Here is a 15,867-nt window from a genome sequence, read left to right as displayed (position 1 = left end):
ACCGGAGCTGAGGAGGAGGTCACGCTAATGGGTACCTGGGATGTGAGTGCTGAAGCTCGCGGGTCTCTGCAGTCACACCCATGGAAGAGCCATCATGCATCCGGAGGAAAAAGTGACGCGGCTGAATGACTGGTTCTATTATATATATACTGGTATATTATTATTTGTAGATACTGGTTATAGAGCCTCTTCCACAGACATACACAAAGTTTCTTTGCATTGTATTCAACAGGCTTTGAGCCAGACCCCCCAAATTTGCAAATAAGCTTAATGCTTTACTCATCAAAACACAACTGAAGCTTTGAGGGAAAACCTCTATCAATGTATTAACTGTTCCAGTCTCTTTTTCATGACTTTGTGGATATAACTGTGGTTTTATGTCAGTAAAAATTGGATGTTTGAATAATAACATGAAATAGTTGCCTAACTGAAGAAGCTGTCGGAGCTGAAAGACCTTCCATTCATCTGCGAGTGGTGAGGCACAGGCACAGGTTGCCCAGAGAAGCTGTGGGTGCCCCATCCCTAGAAGTGGTCAAGGCCAGGTTGGATGGGGCTTTGAGCAACCTGGGCTGGTGGAAGGTGTCCCTGCCAGGGCAGGGGGCTGGAACCAGGTGATCTTTAAGGTCCCTTCCAACCCAACCCATTCTAGGATTCTGTCCTGAGCTCGCTGCGTATCCCGTAAAAACCTACGTGCGCTGCAATAGTTGGATCAAAACAGGATGCGGCGGCAAGGAGGACCGATGATCGCAGGGCAAGACTGAATTGTTAACCTAAATTACCGGGGTTCGTTAGCCTCCAGTGCCGCATGGGTATTACACGTGATAAGGACTCAGGTTAGTCCCTGAGCCCAAACTGTCGAGCAACCACTAATTTGAGAGACTCGGCCTGTCGGGGATACGCAGCGCCTGGCCAACTGCTGCCGTGCTGGAGCAAGGGGCTGATGCAGAGGTTTAGGCCAAGTCGCGCGGAGCCCGTTTTTGCGCGGTGGATCTCGACAGCGCTGCGGTGTGCCTCTGCTCTGCTGGGAGCTCTGGCGTGGCCCTACGCTGACCGAATGGCAGCTCATTCGGAACCTCATAAATCACCCCCAAGGGTCTTCCCCACCAAACGAGGTATCCCCGCATCACCCTGTGTCAACGCTCCGCTATCACATGCTGCAAAGCACTAGATCTTAAGCCCTCAAGCGTTTTCCCGCAGCAAAATGCAGCGGAGTTAGCAAGCAATTCTATACGTGGCTTCCGAGACGCATCACGTTGCATTTTGCCTCACCTTCCTTAAGCAAGAGATGGAAATGAAATCACCACCCTGGATTCAGCCTTCCTGGGCGGCAGAGAACAGCTGGAGCCTGCTGAGAAGGTTGTTAGTCCCAGGAATGCGCTAAAGATTAACCATTGACGGTTAGCTATTTAAATTGGTCTGATAACAAGAAAAGCCACCTCTCGGGCGCCCCATCTTAGAGATTTAAGAGCTTCCATTGCTAGGGAAGAAACAGCCCAGGAGTCAGAGGTAAGACAGGAGCGGGCAGGTAAGGCAGGGACGCCCTTCACTCCGGGGAAGCCGACCTTGGAGCCGGGCGCTGCCGTCCCTGTGTTTGCTCGGCAGCCAGGGCCGGGAACGGAGCCCGACTCTGCCCTGGAGGCTCTTTGCTTCCGCGGGGAGGCGAGAAAGGGGCGGCAAGTCCCAGGCAGAAGGAAAAAAAGCAGCAATTTCCCCCCCCCCCCCCTTCCCCCCCATTTCTAATTAATAAGGAAATCCTCTTCCACTCCAACAGAAACCTGTTGTTAGTGAGACGGGGCTCTCCCAGGCCGCCTGGCAGCAGCACAGCGACCTCGCTCAGGAAGGGCCCTTTGCCCTGCGGAGGCGCGGTGTGGGCGCAGCGGGAGGGCCCGGCTCCCCGGCACCTACGGCTGGGCACCTACGGCTGGGCACCTATGGCCGGGCACCTACGGGTGTGCAGCACCCGGGCCTGCCCTGGGCAAAAGCACTTTCAGCTTCAAAACGTTCCTAGGAAAAGAAAACTGAGTGCAACTTGATATATTTATGGGTGTTACGTGATAAGGAGGGATATAGGTCTCAGGGGACTGGACTTGCTGATCAAGACTTTCCCGTCTGTAACAAAGTTTATTGCAGATTTTTATCTTCCTGTTCTCTATGTTACCTTCTCCCCCTTTAGCCTGTTTCCCAGCGTGTTTGTGGCTTTCTCAGCCGTATTTCCATCAATACTTTTCTTTAAAGCCCTCTTCTACAAGACGTTCATCTTTCCTTCGATACCTGCTTTTCTGTGCCTCGCTTTTATCTCTATTTTCTCACTTTCTTCCTTCCAGTTTTCTTCTGCCTCGTTAGCACTAAGGGGCAGCATTAATCACCCCAGCTGGATGGGACATCTCTAGCTACCTCCTTTTCCCCCATCCATGTTTGCCTGTGTGGAAAAAGAGAAGTTTGACGACCCATCCGAGAGGGAAAAGCCTGTGCCGGGCACCGCTGGCTGCACGCGCTCGCAGCGGCATGCGCGCGCCTGGGGACCTGGTTTAGTGGTGGCCTTGGCTTTGGTAGGTTGACCGTTGGGCTCAAAGACCATAAAGGTCTTCTCCAGCTTCAGCGATGGTGTGATTCTCTGTAGCCCTTGGCTTGGAGGCGCTTCTGGCCGAGGCTGGCGGCCGGCTCCCTGCGGCTGGCACCCCCGGGCGGAGGGAAGGGAGCCGGGCCCCCCGCGGGTGCTGCCCCCGCCGCCGCCCGGCTCTGCCCCGGGGCCCGCAGCCCTGCGGGGGCGGCGGCGGGGCCGCAGGTGCGGGCGGGGCGGGGCGGGAGCGGGGCGGGAGCGGGGCCGCCGAGCAGCAGCGGCGGCGGCGGCGGCGGAGCGCGGCCGCGGAGGGGCCGCCCGGGAGCATGGCCGGTCCCGCCGGAGGTGAGTCCGGGCCCCGGGGGCAGGTCGTGGGTCCCCGGGGGGCGGCGGGGGCAGCCCTCTTCCCTTCCCCGACCCCCGGGGGCATCCGGGGAGCCCCTTCCTTGAGGGCATCGAGGGAGCCCCTTCGCCGACCCCCAGGGGCATCGAGAGAGCCCCTTCCCCGATGGCATCCAGGGAGCCCCTTCCCCAACGGCATCCAGGGACCCCCTTCGCCAACCCCTGGGGGCACCCAGGGAGCCCCTTCCCCATCCCCGCCTCGCTAGGGGCTGTTAGGGGACGGGTCCCAAACCCAACTTGGGGGATTGAGCTGCTGGGTCTCGGCTCACTGCTACCATAAGGGCTTTTTCAGCATTTCCCCCAAATTAGCACACCCCTGACAAATCCCCGTCCCCCGGAGCTACCTTTCACACCTCCCACCACATGCTTTTAATAAAGCATAACCCACTTTTTCCTTTCCTGTATCCCTGCCTTCATTAACGAGGCTGCAGAAAGCCAAAAGTGAATTATTCTTCAGGGCTTGTCTGGATGAACGAACGTCTCGTGGCCAGAAGGCTGTGGGTTGTTTGCAAAGCGTCCCCGCTCAGTTCTTGCGCTTAATTGCGCGTTAGTCACCGGTTATCTCATCTTCCTCCCCCTCGGTCGTCTGCAGAAGGGCTTTTGTGCGGTGGGAGAATATCAAAAAGGAACATTTGCCCGAGGAGAGACGGTCGCGTTTACATGTACATTCACGTATTCATAAAAACTGTTTCTCAAAGACTGGTGAGAACAACAGTAACAACTGCTTTGCTAGGGACGGGCCCAGGCACCAGGCGTTAAAAGGTGAATGAATATTGCATGAACTCCTCTTCAGCTGTGGAAGAAGCATGGTATTTATTTACCTGGGGAAAAAAACAAGCGCAGAATCCTTGTGTTAGAGTTACAGCGCTCAGCTGGAGGCCGACATGGAATTACTTTATCTGACTATTCCCAATAATTGCAATTAAATGGATTAATTGCCATTTGAATGGCTCCAGTCCAGCCCTGCCTTCGCTCCCTAGCGAGTCCCACTACCCAGCCTGAGAAGGGGTTTATGGTTTTGCTCCCTTTCAATTCTCGGCGTCCCCCGGCGGTGCCAGCCTTCCCTGGCCATGCCAAGCCTCGCCGGCCCCGCGGCACCCGCCGGCCCGCGGCACCCGCCGCCCACGCGCCCAGGGGACCTGTCCCCTCTGCGTCACCTTCAGCCCCTCGCTCCTTTCCGCCTGGGCAAAACCTATCAGTAAGGTGGCCAAAGAGCTGCGCCTCTTTCTGGCCAAGAGTGTAATAATATAAACGCTATTTTATATCGAGCATTACTCAAAATAACGTTATTCTGAATAATTTGGGGTGTTCCTTATATAAGCAAGGCTGGTGCTTTCTTGCTCGGTGCGTCCCGGATTCTCTTGCGTGAGCTTTAGAGCAAGCAACCCATCGTAAGCGAAAGCACAGAGCCATGCTTTTGTATTCGTAAAAATACAACTTGAATGTTGCTGCGTCACGCCTGTGTTGACAATCTCAGGGCTAGCGAAGAAAATCTCGCACGCTCGATGGGTCAGCGAAAGGTGAGCGTTTATAAAGGGTGGCAGCGGGATTTTTCTGCAAAGGCTAAGCCTCTTAAATTGTGCCTTCTAGCAAGGAAAGTCTGTGAATGATAGATGAACTTGGCACTTCTTTTTACACTTGCTGCGGAAGCGGGGAGAGCATTTGGTGGCCACGGTGCTTCCCCCCATCGCCGTTGCGCTGGGGGGGTGTTTTAGGTACCCCGCTGAGCATCCCGGTACGGGCTGGCTGGGGCGGCCCGGGCAGCTCTGGTGTGATGGTTCTGCTGCCGTCCCCCTGCCAGAGGACGGAGGTGCCTGGAGGAGGAGTGTTGAGGTCCAGCTGTGCAGCCCTGCGGGTAGATCCAGCTGTGCAGCCCTGGGGGCTACTGCTCTGCTGCTGGTGGTTGCCCAGTTGGGGAAGGAGGGACCTTCCCAAGGACTTCTGCCTCCCAGCCCAGGGCCAGCAGGTCAAGTGAGAGCTGTGCCTGTTCTCGCTTGCTTCTCCTGGCTCAGTTGCTTCAGAGCTGAAAAACATTTCCATTCCAGGACTTAGCCCCTGGGGGCGAGGGGAGGTTTCAGCCTGAATTAGCGAAGGCTGGAAGGAGAGTTGATCCTGGGTTGCCTTTGTGTTGGGTGACTCAGTAGCTGCGAGATTGCGGGCAGGAGGGAAAACAGCAGCCAGCAAGACAGAACAAACTTTGTTTAACCCCTTGTAGCGCTGGTGGGAACCATCCCCTGTACCCATGAAAAACCTCCTCTGTGCCGCGGCTGCAGGTGTCTGGGGTTTCTGCTTTATCTTCCAGCCTGGATAAACCGTGGCACTGTGAAATCGGGGAACGACATTTGGAGCAAGTGGGTTTTTTGCTTGAGGTCAAAGCCCTCGAGGGTTGTATCTGGGTATCAGCTCCCCTTTGCTATTCAAGTAGAAGCTAGGGTAGGAAAGGCAGCTCGCTCTCCTGCAACCTGATTTTCCTCCTCTCTCCCGTGTCCAGGACAGACCAGCTCGGTGATGGCCTCTGCTGATGCTCCTGACTTTTAAAAGGTGGAGAAGAGTAAAGAGGAAAACAATAAGAGTTTTTACTTTATTGCTCTTTGAATTTGTAAATCACCTAGGAATTGGGGTTCTAAGTACCCTGGGGCACTTAAAGCTCGCATGTGAAATTTCTTTACACTTATTTATAGTTAATTTCTAATTTAGCCTTCCGTTGTCGCCTGGGCCAGAAGGTGATGGTACCTGGAGATGTCTCTGGTGTGGGGGAGCCGCTGGGGATCCACCGAGGCAGTTGTGCAAACCGGCTCCGTGCGGCCCTCGGTGGGAACGGCGTTCCTCCTCCATCACAGCAATAAATGTTTCAAGTTGCCTAATTATATTTTATTAGAAAGTGAGCTAGTTAAGAGACGCGTTAGCCTGAGCGATCTTTTCCTGGTCGTGCTGTTGGGATGACTCAACGAACACAAGGGTTTGGCCCCCAGCATCGGCGCTGTGCAGGCAGGATTGCTGTTACTGAGCTTAACTGCAGGAGCCCCAAGACCTTGAACTTCAGGGCTTTAAAAGAAATGCGTTTTTAAATGAAATATTATTGTAAATGATCTGTAAGCTTTGTAAAGTGCAACCACTTTTTGTCTCTTCTGCTGTGAGCCCGTCCGCACCCTGCAGGCTCTGCATGGCTTTATTATTCCTCTATGCCAACTTTAATTGGTTCCAGGTCCTTCCAGATCCTTTTAATGTGCTCATTAAAAAAAAATCAGCTTGTCTGATGTGCAGCTGGGAGCTCGCTGGCTACCTGGGATAGGGCTGGAAACCGGCGTCTTGAGATCCAGCCGCTCGCTTCAGAGCAACGCAGCTGACACTGGATGTCACCATTGTACAGCACAAACCTAGTGAAGGTGCTCGGGATTTTATTCTCCATGTGCTATGGAGAGAAGAAGCCTTCTCTCTTGTCTCCCATCTGTTCCTCCCAGGTAGCTTGTCTTTTCCCGGAGAGTTAGGATATCATTCAAGCTTTGTGCTGCTTCTTGCATCTAGGCGGGATCGGAGAAATCCTCCTGAACCTGATTAAAACCAGCTCTGCTCTGGCGTAGTCGTGCGGAGCGCGGAGGCAAGTGCGGACTGAATTCCCTGACGGCCTGGGATCTCTGGCCACGTGTTTTCTGAAATAATACAGGATTGGGGTGTAGGTTGCTAGTAAGAAGTCATTGAAATCTTCAGGGAGAATAATGTGTGAATCTCTCTCTCTTCCCATCCATTAAAAAAAAAAAAAAATCGTGTGTCTGCATTTTTTTTTTTTTTAAAGTCATTCTTAATGTTTGGTCCTTGAAGTTTGCAATGCCTGTTTGGCTCCAGCATGTCCCTAAAGCTGAAATGGAATTAAACGGGATGGAATAATGGAATTACTCTCCATCCTTGCGGAATGATACAAGCCCCTCTCTTCTCTCACTTGTGCAGAACGGAGAAACGCGCGCATCGTGATGACCACCCTGCTCCTCACTGAGCAAATAACACAAGAAGACCACGGCTCGGAGGGAAACTACGTCCTTTACGGATCCTCTTGTGCCCAAATCACCGAGGAAGCTGAATACGTGAAAAAGGTATTTCTGCAGTTGTCACTGTTCTGTTCCCTTCTTTGCTTCAGCAGGAAACACGGTGAGCAAAACAAATAACCACTGGAGGAGAAAATCCTGACCTGCACGGCAGTACGCACTTGGAAAACCTTTGGATTTACACCTCGCTTCTAGAAATGCTATTTACTCCGCCATAGTAACTTAATTATAGCGTACGCTGTCTTAGGTTGGGTTAAACCACTTTAAAACCGGTGAGGTTCTTCCACCCCGGGTTTAGGACTGTTGCAGGAGCCGCTGAAGCGCGTGTCCCCACCCAAGGTCCCCGCTCGGCGGCGGCGGAGCTGGGGCTGTTTGCTGGGAGATGCGAGAAGAAGGGCGCGGAGCCTGGCCGCGGTCGGCGGGACAGGGCTGGGGAACGCCTGTGTCCGATAGTGTGGCCGATAAGCGGACTGGTATTGGGCTAACGATTGCCCTGGGTCCATCAAAGGTTTATCAAACATTTGCTGTCCTGTGGAAAAAGACGGGATGATGGAAAAGAGCGTGAACGAACATGTGGTTGGAGCTTCTTTGCCTGCTTTGCATACAAAGACGGTGACTAAGCGGTTAGAAAGTGTGGGATGGATGCATTCTACTGCAAAAACAATGAGAATAACGTGAGAGGTGATGCATTAAAAAAATACACGTATCTAAAGCTGCTGTTCAGGCTGCTGGGCACTTTGAACGTCATGCTGGTGGTACGTACTAATAGACCTGCAAGTTTTTATTTGAAGCCGTTTGCTCTAATGCTGAGCTTTGTAGGGCTGGGCTTGGGCCCTGGAAGAGATGAGGAAGCTCTGGAGCAGTGAGCAGCCTTAGCTGACACAGAAATATTGGTCTGGGGGACCTGGAGGGCCAGAATCTGACCCATGGGATGGGCAGAGCCTGGAGGTGCCAGCGAAACCGAGAGGGCCTTGGGGAGCGCGGTGTACAGTAGTTGTGAGACGCGTGAAATAGTCTTGAGTTGTTCCTTTCCCGAATGCCAGAGGAAATGCAGGAAAAACGGAGTTTAATGAATGCCCTTAATGTGGGTAATGACAGGAGATAAGACCTCAAACTTTTGATTTACTTACTTCAGTACTTAAAGGGGGCCTACAAGAAGGATGGGGATAGTCTTTTTAGCAAGGCCTGCTGCGACAGGACAAGGGGCAATGGTTTTAAACTAAAGGAGGGGGGATTTAGACTGAACACAAGGAAAAAATTTGTCACGCTGAGGGTGGTGAAACACTGGCCCAGGTTGCCCAGAGAGGTGGGAGATGCCCCATCCCTGGAAACATTCAAGGCCAGGCTGGACGGGGCTCTGAGCACCCTGATCTGTTTGAAGATGTCCCAGCTCATGGCATGGCGTTGGACTGGATGGGCTTTGAAGGTCCCTTCCATCCCAAAGCATTCTGTGATTCTATGATTTAAGTTAAAAAAAAAAAAAGATTTCTTCATTCCCTTTACCATTAAATGCATGAAGCTGCAGAGCACAATCACAGATGGTGATGAATCCTTAAGCATCTCATAATCCAAAATAATTTACATGAAGCAATTACTGAGAAAGAAAAAAAAAATATCTTCTGTGGTGGTGACACCACCTCTTGAAGGGCCTGGGACGTGGTGCTCTGCCTGATGCTGACACCACCATGAATAGGTAGGACGTGCCTTTTTTTTTTTTCTTTTTTTTTCCCCCATAAAAGATCTTGTGAGCAATGAGACTCAGCCCAGTAGATCTGATATCTTATTTCTTTGCTCTAAGCAGCAGAGCGCGGCGATGTTGCTGCGCGAAGGCAGTTTTTCTGCATCCCAGCTGAGCCCAGGAGAGCGCTGCGGAATGAGGGAGAGGAAGGATCAGTGGGCTGAGACATGGCTAATTAAGAAATAACTGATCATAAAAAGTTCTTTTTAAAAAATACTTACTCCTTTCCCTGTTCAGCTGAGGAACAAGGTTGAATAAAAGCCTCTGTAGTGAAAAGAAAGTGATTTATGGTTTCAAGCCTTTAAAAAGCACAGACTGCCCTTTGTTTGTAGTAGTTTATTTTTAACAAATGAACTTGGTGTAACGTAAGAAAGGCCGTATAAATGCCACTGCCTCCTGGCGTAAATCTGACCGATCGCAGGTCGTGTTCCTCGCACGTACCGGCTCTCGAAACAGGAGGCGAGCGCTGAGCGTGCATTTCTGCGAACACCCGTGGGGGAAAGAAGTGGTTTAAGCAACTGAAAACCACTTTAAGCAAGTGGTTTTGAGCAAAGAGGCAGCCCCTAGGAAGCGAACAGATGTGGAAATGTTAGGTCCAAACAATTAAAATACGCTGGAGGAAAAAGTAGTTCTTTTAACGGGAGGTGGCGGACAACGTTTACTCACCTACAGTGCAACATACGCTGCGATATTGTAAAAGCTAATCAATCTTATACCTGTGGAATAACATTATAGACAGTGGAAGAAAGCTATTTATTAGAATTGACATGTAAATGCTTCCCAATGTAAAGCCCTGGAGAGCTGAACGAGCAGAACATTTTAATTTCAGTTCATTCGTGGAGGTGGAGGAGCCGTGCTGGCCGCTGCCCCGGGAACAGCTCGGACCAACTCTCCGGAGAGCTGCCCCTTGTCTGCCCCGTGCTCCCTGCGTGAACCAGAGAGGGGTTTTTATAAGAAGCCAGGTCTTTTAGAGTCAGATTGATTGCTCAAGTTGGTTTTCTATGATTTTTTAAATAATTTCCATGTGCGTTTCCTTTAGCAGCTTCCTCAAGTCTCGGGCAATAAAGCGGAGTCCCAGAAGAGCGGCTGGAGCTGCCGTCCCATCGCAAGGACGATGAAGGAAACTGAAGAGCAGCTGCTGCTGGTCAGCAGGGAAAACCAAGTGCTGAAGATCAAGGTGTGTTTGGTTGGTTGGTTTTTTAAGGTTTCAGAGGAATACGTGTGCTTTGCAGCCCAGGGAGTCGGAGTTGGGTCCCGGCTGCTGCAGCGATCCCGCGCCGGAGCCTGTCCTTCGGGGAAGGGGCAGGCTCTGCTTCGCTTCCCGCCTGCTGCAAACTCTGGCATTCCAACGGGCGACAAAATTCACGTCGAAATCTGCTTGCCATCCCATCCCCATCCCCTTTGTGGCGAGTGAGACAGCACAGTCAGCTCTCGGTGTATTTACAAGCGGTCGGACATGCATCTCTCCTTTTAAACCATCAGCCTTTGTTTGTCAAGGGGCTGAATAAATAAATCATATTTACTGAATAAATCTGCCTTTCTTTGGAAACTCAAATGCCTGGCAGGTATTGCCCCCAGGTGTTTAGGATTCCTTTCTTTGTTTTTTTGACAAGGGTAAATGCTGAAATTTCATCTTGTGTAGAGGGCTTATTTTTTGGCATGTGATTGTAACATCCCGTTTTTAAAGCACGATATATATATGTATCGTACAATTCCTCCTTCTAGCTGGAAGCCACCAGAGAAGCAGGTGTACAGGCTCTCCGATCTGCCTCCCAGAAACTGCATGAGAATTACCAGACTCGGTCAGAAGAACTGAAAGAAAGGCATGAGAATGAGAAGAAGCGAATACAGGTACAAATCTCTCCCACGTGTGGGCACGACCGTCCTGTTCCCTATCAAAATATTTACGTGGGCTCTGGCTCTCTGTGCTGCAAACTTCGACCTAGGAGCTACGGAGTCTCTTCTGCTCGCACCGTGGGGAAGTTAAATAGGAAAATGAATAAGAATGAATTATTTTAATTTTATTCCCGATTCTTGGAAACGGGTTGGTAGAGTTGGCTCAAAATTCCTCGAGCCCCATCTCTGTCCATCTGCTGCGTTCGCCGGCTCCCTGCATGCCTGCCTTAATGCCCTTCTTGGTCCCAGGCCCACAATCTTCAACAAGAAGAGAAGCTCCAGCAAAGCTCAGAAAACGCCAGCCGCCTCGCTGAAGGCATCAGGGAAAAATGTACCCGCATCGCAGAGATGGAGAAGCGCGTGCAAAGGATGGAGGAGGTATGTCCACCTGCTCCTCGTGTCCGTCTGTCCCGGGGCTGGGAGTCGGCGCAGGTGAGGAACGTGCCCTGGGAGTGCTGGTGCTTGGAAAGGGGAGTTCATTGCTTTCAGGGTTTGGGGCATGTTAGCTGTTGGAATGAGGACTAAAAAGGCTTCTGCCCTTGAGATCCTTTAGCTGTAACTATAAGTAAAATGTGCAATTTGAGCTCCCTCTTTCAGTTATTTCAGAACTTGCTTAAAAATCATAGAATCGTTAAGGTTGGAAAAGACCCTTAAGATCATCGAGTCCAACCGTTAACCTATCACTGCCAAGTCCATCGCTATACTGTGTCCTTGAGCACCACGTCTATCTGTCCTTTAAATACCGCCAGGGATGGAGACTCAACCCCTTCCCTGGGCAGCCTGTTCCAATGCTTGACCACTGAAGCGTAGCGCATCAGTTAGAAGTCTTAATTTGTAGCTATTAATGATTTCTGCTCCCGAACAGTTGCTCTTTCATCTTCCCCCGTGGGCATACTTCTAGCATTTGAAATGAAAACGTCGCCATCCTAGCACTAAAAACTGCTCCTTCTTAACTCAGAAAAACGCCGCTGTAAGCATCCGAAATCTTGGGCAGGCAAATGACTGCTGGAGCAATCTGACGCCTGCGCGCGCAGAAATCGGCAGAAAATGTCCTCTCCTTTATCGTGAATTTTCTTCGGTGCTGGTGGTAGTTGGGTTGGAAGAAGCAATGGCACCGCGTGTCGTTTTTCTGATCTACGCGCTCGGTAGGAGTGGGAATTACTCCTATAGAAGTGCCATTTTAAAATTAAGTTTTTCCTCTTCTGGGATTACTGGAAACATGGGGTCAATGAGTGTGTTTCCACCCCCGTCACATGCGGGTAATCCTGAGAAAAACTGAGAGTTTTGGCATCAGTTTAGTTCAGATTTTTCCCTCTGTGGACAAGGTTTTGAGAGGTGGACGTAGCAGTAACGCAGCATCCCGTGGCCACTGAGCATGGACTCTCACAAGACCTAAGGACTGTGCTAATTAAGTAAAGGAGAGAACTGCTGTTTTACGAGAGTTTGGACTTTTCTCGTGGTAAATCGGTACTGTCATCCCTTCGGGATTCGCTTTAGAGAGGTCAGACTGGTTTGTATCTCCAGCTGATGTTGATGGGGGTGGTTATTGCTGAGTTCTGTCTGTTTTCCGACACTGAGCAGTACCGTCGAAGGTCCAGCCAAACTTCTCATGCTAATGGAATGACAGCAAATGTAATCTAGTTTTTCCATAACTCGGATTGTTTCCTTAGGAAAAGAAAACTCTGATAGAGAAGAAAATGTCATTTGAAAAGACGCTTCAACAGATGATGTCGAGGAGTGAAGACAGCAAACGGTAATTAAATGCATGTGATAAAGTGTTTTTCTTTCTTTCTGGGGGATTATTTCATGTAGAGTACCAGACAATCGCTTGCTCATGTTCCTCCTGGTAGTAAAATTACTCATGATTGAAAGCAACTGGTTCCAAATCCTGATTTGCTGTGGTTGCTTGAAGAAGCCAAGACAGATGTTGATGTCCTACAGCTCTTTTTTAGATGTTGATTCTGCTCCCGTTCCTAGTCCTTTTCCTTCCACCTTGCATGCACAAATTGCTTCCCTTTCCCGATTCTCACGTGGAGTCGATGCTGCTTTGGTGACATGGTGCATGCAGTAGGTAAGGCAAAAGCCTTCGTTATTTATGAATTTACTTATTAACCGCTAGTAAGGGTTGTCCTACCAGGCAAAATATGTCTCAAACTGTGGTTTTATTTGTTCTGCTCAATGAAGAAGCCTTGATAGGTGTAGTTCTGCATGAATTACAGCCAGGTATCCTCAGGAGCGTCCTTGCTAGCAACAAGCTCTTCAGCTGACCCTGAAGTGGGAAAGCGGATGGGTGGGTCAGTGATCCTTAGGGATTGAACCTGGGCTGCTTCTGCTCTCGCCCGCAGGTGCCTGGATCTCCAGAGGCAGATTTTCACCCTGCGGGAGCAGATTTGCCACCTGCAACGCGTGATCCAGGCGCAGCATCGCGGCCTGCGCGGCGTGATCCAGGAGGTCAGGCTGGGGCGGCCGTCCCGCCGGGCAGGGCTTCGGCTGTCGGGAAAAGAAACGGGAGACGCTGGGCTCTTGTCTTAAGCACGGGTGCTGGGGACGAGCAGCTCGCTTGTCACGCTGTGCCTGGTTTGCGCGACAGCAAAGCCAACAGGCCGACATCCCAGAAAGGCTACGACAAAAATCACAGTCACGATGCAGCGGGAGCCGTTTTCCTTACCGACTGCCTTTGTCTGTACGAACTCCCCCGCCTCGCAGAACACGCGCTTGCCTTTTCCCATCCGGCTACGGCAAGGCCCCGCGCTAATTAGCTTTCGCAATCAGGTTTCTGTACATATGCCAACAAGAGGTAGACTTGTTATCCGAAGGAAAACGCGACACCGTGTGTTGAGAAATTGTTTTATAAATCATTTAATCAATTAGTTTGAGTTCTTCTATGGTAAAAGACTAGGGGGTTTGAACGGCCTGCGATTCCCCTGGCACTGTGAGACGTTTAGCTCCGTGGTTTTGTTCGACACAGAGATGTTTTCGATGTATTAAGGTTTCCAATCTCTTACGAACTTCATTTCCTAACTCTCAGGCGGAGGAACTGAAGAAGGAACTTGGAAGCCAAGATAAAAAAATAGAAAACCTGACAGAGAAGCTGACCGCGCTGGAAGTGCGGGTAAGGGCAGAAAGGAAAAGGATATATTGAAGGGAGAGAGCAAAAGTAATTCTCTATGATGAGGGGGTCAGTACGACGCTGTCGGGGTGGTGTTCCTTGGCACTGCATCTTTCACTTGGTTTCAAAAAAAATCCGCAAACATAAAAAATCCCCCTCCAAACCTTTCTGGAGGAGTGGCAGGTCCTAGCTGGCATCTAGGCTTGTCACTTGTCTGCTATGTTATGCTGAGAGGGGTTTATTTTATTTTTTTTTTTCCTTGCAGAATAAAGAACTGAAAGACAGAGTGGAGTTCTGGTCTGGCCAGCCCAAGACTAAAGTTTCAAAAGCTGTCTGGACAGAGTAAGTACCTCGGGGCACGGGAACGGCTGAGCCCCCCGGCTCTTGCAGGCCACCTCCAGCGTCCCCGCAGGGGTTTGAGTCAGACCTTGCTGGGAGCAACCAGACTTCATCCTGCAGTGATTATCTTCTCTATAAAGGAGGGGAAAAACCCAGTCTCTGCTTCAAACTTAGTAGCCGGTGGTGTGATGGCTGTAGCCCGAGTCCTGACTCCCACGCAGCCGTCCAGCTCAGACGGGGCTTGAAGTCAGCTTCTCTGTATCTAGAGCCATAGTTACAAACCTCTGGCTTATTTCATATACGGTTGTGGTGGGTTTAAGCCTGGCTCGGGCAGGTGAGGGTGTCTGAGTCGTCTCTACCTTCTTGTACTTCACTCTGCAGCGCCCCGCAAGATTTTGGAGCCTCTGGAGCATCCCCTTACCTGATGCTCACCAGGCTAAGGAAGCAAGAGAGCTAAAGGAACGACTGGATGTTTGTCTCCTACCTTTGTCGGAAGGATTTTTTTTTCCTGTGCGTTGCAACCTGTAACTCCTACGGCCTCTTTTGTTACCGCGAGGAATCCTCGGCGCGCTGCCTCTCTACGACACGTGGCGCGGAAGCGGTGCCGCGGAGCTGCACGTGAAAGAATAAACCTGGAAAGAAGGCGAGAGCGGCGGTGAGCTCCTGTGTGCCGGCGCAGCCCGGACCGTACCCAGGGGATGCTGCACCGCCGGACCGGCCTGGCGCGGGCAGCGGCAGGACCCGCCTGCGCGAAGGGGCTCCCACCTCCACAGACTGCAGCAGAGGTTCAGTTTAACCGCGACTCTCGTTTAGGTAAGAGTAGAAAATAAACCTTGGGCTACCTGGTCCGGTGTTACAGTCGCCGCTTTCCCGCCTGCGGTCGGAGCGCGGGCCCTGCCCTTTCAGGGGGCTCAGCTCTCCTCCAGCGTTCGACCCCGCGGGCACAGCGTGTTTATGTCGCGGACATAAGGAGCGAGCGGATCCCTTTCTGGTTTCTTGCTTTCCTGAAAACTTTCCATGGCAAATGCTAAGTTTTCTGCCCACGTCAGCAGGAGCGTGATGCTCCTCCTTGAGCCTTGCCTCTGGCCGAAATCCCTTTTGGAGGGGAAAGCTGTTTTTTTTTTTTTCCCTCTTCCCTAAAGCGGGAGAGGTGCTGCGGTGGTCAGCGATCCCCTGCTCGGGAGACGTGGCACGCCTCGGGCGCTAAACCGTGTCCCCAGGGGAGCGACAGCGGCTTTGCAGACCCACGTTTACCTCTGTGCTGTGGGACCCGGTCTGTCTGAGAACGGCCGTGTCCCTGCTCTGTCTTCTAATCCCTGACATGCAGGCAGAGCGGCGTTTGGGGAAAAAAAAAAAATAAAATAAAGGTGTTGAGCCTTAAATAAGGTTTAAAGGCACTAAGTTTCTGTTTGCTCCTTTTCTTACCTAACTTTAGATAGGTTATTCGCACATGGTGTCACTCAGGGATTAACTCGGTGAAGGTACAAAGAAAAGCTTGGCACTTGCTTAATAGCAGGGCGAGGCGGTTGCCTGCGGCCCTGCACGGCCTGCCGGCTTTTAGTCACCATTTAAGAGGGGGAGCTTTGTAAGTTGTAAGTGTAAATTTAATTAATTGGGGTAAATTGTACCGTTTCCCCACCGAGTGAGGGCAAGGAGCTGGTGGTCAGGCCTTACCCATCCCTCTCTTGAGAGGGAAACTGAGCTCAGGTTGAAGCCAGGGTGCCGAGGCTGAGCTGCCACGGGCCAGGCTGGGTGCTGCAACCAAAAGCCCTGCCTCTCCTTC

General features: G+C 51.4%; 1 protein-coding gene across 3 annotated transcripts; it reads left to right on the top strand.

Annotated features, from left to right (window-relative positions):
• Positions 1–1,405: 1,405 nt before the first annotated feature.
• Positions 1,406–15,481, top strand: CCDC68 (coiled-coil domain containing 68). 3 transcript variants are annotated; one of them, XM_087772808.1, is made up of 10 exons: positions 1,406–1,506; positions 6,908–7,050; positions 9,780–9,917; positions 10,466–10,591; positions 10,886–11,014; positions 12,307–12,389; positions 12,982–13,087; positions 13,665–13,748; positions 14,011–14,087; positions 14,466–15,481. In XM_087772808.1, exons 2-10 carry the CDS (start codon positions 6,931–6,933, stop codon positions 14,539–14,541), a joined length of 939 nt encoding a protein of 312 aa, XP_087628934.1. In that variant the 5' UTR covers positions 1,406–1,506; positions 6,908–6,930; the 3' UTR covers positions 14,542–15,481. The 3 variants fall into 3 exon arrangements, with proteins under 3 accessions (XP_087628934.1, XP_087628933.1, XP_087628932.1); XM_087772807.1 differs by lacking the exon at positions 1,406–1,506 and adding an exon at positions 2,822–2,905 and having other exon boundaries at positions 9,783–9,917; XM_087772806.1 differs by lacking the exon at positions 1,406–1,506 and adding an exon at positions 2,822–2,905.
• Positions 15,482–15,867: the final 386 nt, after the last annotated feature.

This window comes from Nipponia nippon, unplaced genomic scaffold, assembly GCF_047370975.1.
Source record: "Nipponia nippon isolate SJK-2023a ecotype South Korea unplaced genomic scaffold, ASM4737097v1 scaffold_37, whole genome shotgun sequence".
NCBI classification, from domain to species: Eukaryota; Metazoa; Chordata; class Aves; order Pelecaniformes; family Threskiornithidae; genus Nipponia; species Nipponia nippon.
Note: the sequence above shows the minus strand (reverse complement) of the source record. Positions and strands in the feature narration are given on the sequence as shown.